Raw genomic sequence first — 7173 nt, 5'->3', positions numbered from 1 at the left:
GACCGGCTGAACCCCAACCTCTACGAGACTGGCAAAGTGTGCGTGTCCTTGCTTGGCACTTGGATTGGTAAGTCAAATGTACTCTCTTCTATTCAGTAGGTAATGCCATGTGTACAATAATACAGCGTGATAACTAACTTGATCATTGGGAACACATCAGTTCTAAAGGTACCTATGTCCACACCTAGTCGACCGGCCATCGCGTCGATCGATGTCGACTGAACCGTCCACACTGCCTCGATAACATAGTTTCTCCTCGTCGATCGATGGCCGGTCAACTATGTTTGGGCACACTTTTGCAGACAGTTCCCTCTTTGAAATTTCTTCGAAAAAGGTTATGTTCATAAAAATAAATCAACTAACGTAATCAAATATCTTCTACGAGACTGGCAAAGTGTGTGTGTCCTTGCTTGGCACTTGGAGTGGTAAGTGAAATTCTGTTCTATCTACCCAGTAACTACCCCCGGGCTACGCCACTGTGCCACTATCTAAGCTATTGTAGTGACCGGCTGAACCCCAACCTCTACGAGACTGGCAAAGTGCGTGTCCTTGCTTGGCACTTGGAGTGGTAAGTCCAATTTCTGTTCTATCTACCCAGTAACTACCCCCAGGCTACGCCACTGTGTCACTATCTAAGCTATTGTAGCGACCGGCTGAACCCCAACCTCTACGAGACTGGCAAAGTGTGCGTGTCCTTGCTTGGCACTTGGATTGGTAAGTCAAATGTACTCTCTTCTATTCAGTAGGTAATGCCATGTGTACAATAATACAGCGTGATAACTAACTTGATCATTGGGAACACATCAGTTCTAAAGGTACCTATGTCCACACCTAGTCGACCGGCCATCGCGTCGATCGATGTCGACTGAACCGTCCACACTGCCTCGATAACATAGTTTCTCCTCGTCGATCGATGGCCGGTCAACTATGTTTGGGTACAGCTTGACAATTCGTCCTTGAATTGGGAACACATCAGTTTTCTAAAGGTATGTCCACACCTAGTCGACCGGCCGTCGCGTCGATCGATGTCGACTGAACCGTCCACACTGCCACGATAACATAGTTTCTCCTCGTCGATCGACGACCGGTCAACTATGTGTGGACATACCTTTAGATTAGAACTGATGTGTTCCCAATGATCAAGTTAGTTATCAAGCTGTATTATGTACACATGGCATTACTTACTGAATAGAAGAGAGTACATTTGACCTACCAATCCAAGTGCCAAGCAAGTCAACTATGTTTGGACACACTTTTGCAGACAGTTCCCTCTTCGAAAAAGATTATGTTCATAAAATAAATCAACTAACGTAATCAAATATCCAACCTTTCCATCAAAATCACTCTGTCCACAGGCCGCGGCACAGAAGTGTGGACCACCCAGTCAACCCTGCTCCAGATCCTAATCTCCATCCAGGGTCTAATCCTGAACGCCGAGCCCTACTATAACGAAGCCGGTTACGAGCGCCAGCGCGCAACGCAGAACGGACAGGAAAACGCGCGCATGTACAACGAAATGGTCCTCCTCAAGTTGGTGGCGGCAATGGGCGGCACGCTGGTGAGTCCGCCCGGCGTGTTCGAGAAGGAAACGAGGCGACATTTCCGCCAACGGGCCGACAAGTTTACGCGTCGATTGGAGTACTGGTCACGGGTGTCGGCGGAGATGAGTGAAGGGAGTGTGAATGGAGTTGTTGATACTTCTGTTAGGTCTGACGCTTCAAGTGTTGAGGGTTCAGCCTATCAAGTCATGTCAGATGGTGCAACTGTTGAAACAACTGATGGTGCAACTGAAAGCAAAGAGACTGGTGAAACTAAGAACGGTACAACTTGTGAAAACAAAGAGAGTAGGAAACGCGTGATTATGTGTGATATAGGAAATAACTGTGATAAACCTAACCAAGACAATCCGTCTGTAAGCACAATGGTACTAGATGAAGGACTTATGGAAGTGGATGTCCTAATGGGAGATGAACGAAATGAAGAAATTGAAGGTCCGAAACAATCAAATAACCAGACCAGTCAGCATACCAAAGAGTCAATTAAACCAAATGCAGGCAGTTGTAAAGATAATGAAATAAGTTGTAATAAAAACCAAGCGAGTTGTAATGATAATGAAACCAGTTGTAATGATAATAAAAACAGTTGTAATAATAATGCCGTCAGTTGTAATGTAAGAACGGTACAACTTGTGAAAACAAAGAGAGTAGGAAACGCGTGATTATGTGTGATATAGGAAACAACTGTGATAAACCTAACCAAAACAGTCCGTCTGTAAGCACAATGGTACTAGATGAAGGACTTATAGAAGTGGATGTCGCAATGGGAGATGAACGAAATGAAGAAATTGAAGGTCCGAAACAATCAAATAACCAAACCAGTGAGCATACCAAAGAGTCAATTAAACCAAATGCAGGCAGTTGTAATGATAATGAAATAAGTTGTAATGAAAACCAAGCGAGTTGTAATGATAATGAAACCAGTTGTAATGATAATAAAACCAGTTTGAAACTAAGAACGGTACAACTTGTGAAAACAAAGAGAGTAGGAAACGCGTGATTATGTGTGATATAGGAAACAACTGTGATAAACCTGACGAAGACAATCCGTCCGTAAGCACAATGGTACTAGATGAAGGACTTATGGAAGTGTATGTCCCAATGGGAGATGAACGAAATGAAGAAATTGAAGGTCCGAAACAATCAAATAACCAAACCAGTGAGCATACTAAAGAGTCAATTAAACCTAATGCAGGCAGTTGTAATGATAATGAAACCAGTTGTAATGATAATAAAAACAGTAATAATGCCGTCAGTTGTAATAAAAACCAAGCCAGTTGTAATGATAATGAAACCAGTTCTTATGAAAGCGAAGAATTCGAGCTTCCTCAGTTCCCTTTGTTACCAGCCTCACGGGGATTCTGTCTTACCCTGAAGTCTCTCATAGCGACGTTTCGCAACACTTTGAAACGGCTGGAAATAGACTACGAAACATCAAACCCCGTGGCTGAAACAAATACTGGGAAAACATCCACTGTGGCTGAAACAAGTAAAACAAATACTAGGAAAGTTGAGACTGTTGAGGGGAAAGGCATACCTGATCTCAGTGGGGATGAGAAAGACAAAGGAAATCTTGGTGAGGAGGAACTAGTCAAAGATAGTTCGAAATGTGAAGAAAATGGTTTGAATCTGCACAAAGTCAGTTCTGATGTTGGTTCAATATTAGTAAGTGATGGTTCAAATGGTTTAAAACCAGTAGGAAATGATTATAAAGATGCTTCAAAAACAGTAGAAAATAGTACTGATGTTTCCAAATCAGACAACAGTCCGAAATTAGTCCAAGATGGTTCTAGCTCAACTGTCAATAAAGGTTCTACTAGAAATTCTCCTCTATCCAACTCTCAAGTGTACGATTTAGCGACCAATGGTACTGCTCGAAGCCATTTAGAAGACAATCAAATCTCCTGTATGGATTCAGTGAATAATGCGTCTGTGAATAGTAATTCGACCTTGAACAATAGTTCCACCGTGAACAACAGTTCATCTTTGAATAACACTGCGACCTTGAACAATAGTTCGAACTTGAACAGCAATTCGACCGTGAACAACAGTTCCACAAGTCCAAGTGCCAAATCTAAATCCCCTGGGCCGGAACAATCTAGGCTACTGTCCCGAAACAGTCCCTTGGTGAAAGCGCGATCGGGAACTGCCGAAGTTGATTCGGGTGTGTTCGGGTCGGCTGTGATTCCGATCGGAGAGTCGATTCACAAGGTGGAAAAAAAGAAGTCGTTAGACAGCATCAACAACAATAACAACAACAAGATTTAGCCACCTACTTTTTAGCCATCATCTAATAATAAGAAGCTAAACGAGCGAATTATTGACCAATTCGCAAGGTGGACGCTAAAAAGAAGTCGCTAGACAGCATCAACAATAATAACAAGAAGATTTAGCCACCTACTATTTAGCCATCATCTAATAACAAGAAGCTAAATGAACGAATTATTGACCAATTCGTAAGGTGGACGCTAAAAAGAAGTCGCTAGACAGCATCAACAATAATAACAAGAAGATTTAGCCACCTACTATTTAGCCATCATCTAATAACAAGAAGCTAAATGAGCGAATTATTGACCAATTCGCAAGGTGGACGCTAAAAAGAAGTCGCTAGACAGCATCAACAATAATAACAAGATTTAGCCACCTACTGGTCGGTAGGATTGTTGAGGTAGAAACACACTTTCACGTCACGTGAGCTCATTGGAGGTCCTTGTGTAGTTCAAAGTTTTCCCATACTACTGTAGGTAATTTCGTTCAGGACGGCTACACTATCACGTGACGTGAGGGCAGTGTGGTTATCATGAACGAAAGTACCTACAATAGTATGGGAAAACTTTGAACTACATCTTTCTGACTCCCCATGAACTTATGTCCCTTCGGGTCGACTGTGATTCCGATCGGAGAGTCGATTCACAAGGTGGAAAAAAAGAAGTCGCTAGACAGCATCAACAATAACAACAACAAGATTTAGCCACCTACTATTTAGCCATCATCTAATAACAAGAAGCTAAATGAGCGAATTATTGACCAATTCGCAAGGGGACGCTAAAAAGAAGTCACTAGACAGCATCAACAATAATAACAAAATTTAGCCACCCACTGGTCGGTAGGATTGTTGAGGTAGAAACACACTTTCACGTCACGTGAGCTCATGGGAGGTCACAAAGGTGTAGTTCAAAGTTTTCCCATACTACTGTAGGTTATTTCGTTCAGGACGGCTACACTATCACGTGACGTGAGAGCAGTGTGGTTATCATGAACGAAAGTAGGTACCTACAATATTATGGGAAAACTTTGAACTACATCTTTCTGACTCCCCATGAACTTATGTCCCTATGTGACGTGATAGTAGTGTGTTTCTACCTTTAAACACCGGAACACAATCTTGTTTCAAGTTGCCAGCCTAGTTAGCTTGGTGGGTAGCGCGTCCGCCTTGTAAGCGCTAGGTCGGAGCTCATGGGAGGTCACAAAGGTGTAGTTCAAAGTTTTCCCATACTACTGTAGGTAATTTCGTTCAGGACAGCTACACTATCACGTGTTGTGAGGGCAGTGTGATTATCATGAACGAAAGAACCTACAATATTATGGGAAAACTTTGAACTACATCTTTCTGACTCCCCATGAACTCACGTGACGATAGTGTGTTTCTACCTTTAAACGCCGGAACACAATCTGAGTCTATACTTGTTTCAAGTTGCCAGCCTAGTTAGCTTGGTGGGTAGCGCGTCCGCCTTGTAAGTGCTAGGTCACGGGTTCGTTCTCGGAACTTGTCCTATTCTTAGTTTGTGCTTCATGTCCATAAAGTTGTGTGTCTGAAATTCTGAATTAATTCCAAACTATTTGTTCTCGAAGAGTAGGAAACGCGTGATTATGTGTGATATAGGAAACAACTGTGATAAACCTAACCAAGACAATCCGTCCGTAAGCACAATGGTACTAAATGAAGGACTTATGGAAGTGGATGTCCTAATGGGAGATGAACGAAATGAAGAAATTGAAGGTCCGAAACAATCAAATAACCAAACCAGTGGGTATACCAAAGAGTCAGTTAAACCAAATGCAGGCAGTTGTAATGATAATGAAACCAGTTGTAATGATAATAAAAACAGTTGTAGTAATAATAATGCCGTCAGTTGTAATAAAAACCAAGCCAGTTGTAATGATAATGAAACCAGTTCTTATGAAAGCGAAGAATTCGAGCTTCCTCAGTTCCCTTTGTTACCAGCCTCACGGGGATTCTGTCTTACCCTGAAGTCTCTCATAGCGACGTTTCGCAACACTCTGAAACGGCTGGAAATAGACTACGAAACATCCAACCCCGTGGCTGAAACAAATACTGGGAAAACATCCACTGTGGCTGAAACAAGTAAAACAAATACTAGGAAAGTTGAGACTGTTGAGGGGAAAGGCATACCTGATCTCAGTGGGGATGAGAAAGACAAAGGAAATCTTGGTGAGGAGGAACTAGTCAAAGATAGTTCGAAATGTGAAGAAAATGGTTTGAATCTGCACAAAGTCAGTTCTGATGTTGGTTCAATATTAGTAAGTGATGGTTCAAATGGTTTAAAACCAGTAGGAAATGATTATAAAGATGCTTCAAAAACAGTAGAAAATAGTACTAATGTTTCCAAATCAGACAACAGTCCGAAATTAGTCCAAGATGGTTCTAGCTCAACTGTCAATAAAGGTTCTACTAGAAATTCTCCTCTATCCAACTCTCAAGTGTACGATTTAGCGACCAATGGTACTGCTCGAAGCCATTTAGAAGACAATCAAATCTCCTGTATGGATTCAGTGAATAATGCGTCTGTGAATAGTAATTCGACCTTGAACAATAGTTCCACCGTGAACAACAGTTCATCTTTGAATAACACTGCGACCTTGAACAATAGTTCGAACTTGAACAGCAATTCGACCGTGAACAACAGTTCCACAAGTCCAAGTGCCAAATCTAAATCCCCTGGGCCGGAACAATCTAGGCTACTGTCCCGAAACAGTCCCTTGGTGAAAGCGCGATCGGGAACTGCCGAAGTTGATTCGGGTGTGTTCGGGTCGGCTGTGATTCCGATCGGAGAGTCGATTCACAAGGTGGAAAAAAAGAAGTCGCTAGACAGCATCAACAATAACAACAACAAGATTTAGCCACCTACTATTTAGCCATCATCTAATAACAAGAAGCTAAATGAACGAATTATTGACCAATTCGTAAGGTGGACGCTAAAAAGAAGTCGCTAGACAGCATCACAATAATAACAAGAAGATTTAGCCACCTACTATTTAGCCATCATCTAATAACAAGAAGCTAAATGAGCGAATTATTGACCAATTCGCAAGGTGGACGCTAAAAAGAAGTCGCTAGACAGCATCACAATAATAACAAGAAGATTTAGCCACCTACTATTTAGCCATCATCTAATAACAAGAAGCTAAATGAGCGAATTATTGACCAATTCGCAAGGTGGACGCTAAAAAGAAGTCGCTAGACAGCATCAACAATAATAACAAGAAGATTTAGCCACCTACTATTTAGCCATCATCTAATAACAAGAAGCTAAATGAGCGAATTATTGACCAATTCGCAAGGTGGACGCTAAAAAGAAGTCGCTAGACAGCATCA

The 7173-nt window shown here is 41.9% G+C and overlaps 1 protein-coding gene across 1 annotated transcript in view; it reads left to right on the top strand.

Annotated features, from left to right (window-relative positions):
- The window catches only part of LOC103518564, a 29366-nt gene extending 22556 nt beyond the window's left edge, over window positions 1–6810 (top strand). Inside the window, exons 28-31 of the mRNA XM_026830325.1 lie at window positions 589–714; window positions 1356–2171; window positions 2821–3823; window positions 5411–6810. Coding sequence (XP_026686126.1) covers window positions 589–714; window positions 1356–2171; window positions 2821–3823; window positions 5411–6698 — 3233 coding nt within the window. The 3' untranslated portion in view covers window positions 6699–6810. The remainder of the gene's footprint in view (window positions 1–588; window positions 715–1355; window positions 2172–2820; window positions 3824–5410) is intronic.
- Window positions 6811–7173: the final 363 nt, after the last annotated feature.

Source organism: Diaphorina citri, unplaced genomic scaffold (assembly GCF_000475195.1).
Source record: "Diaphorina citri unplaced genomic scaffold, Diaci psyllid genome assembly version 1.1 scaffold2251, whole genome shotgun sequence".
Classification (NCBI taxonomy): Eukaryota; Metazoa; Arthropoda; class Insecta; order Hemiptera; family Psyllidae; genus Diaphorina; species Diaphorina citri.
Note: the sequence above shows the minus strand (reverse complement) of the source record. Positions and strands in the feature narration are given on the sequence as shown.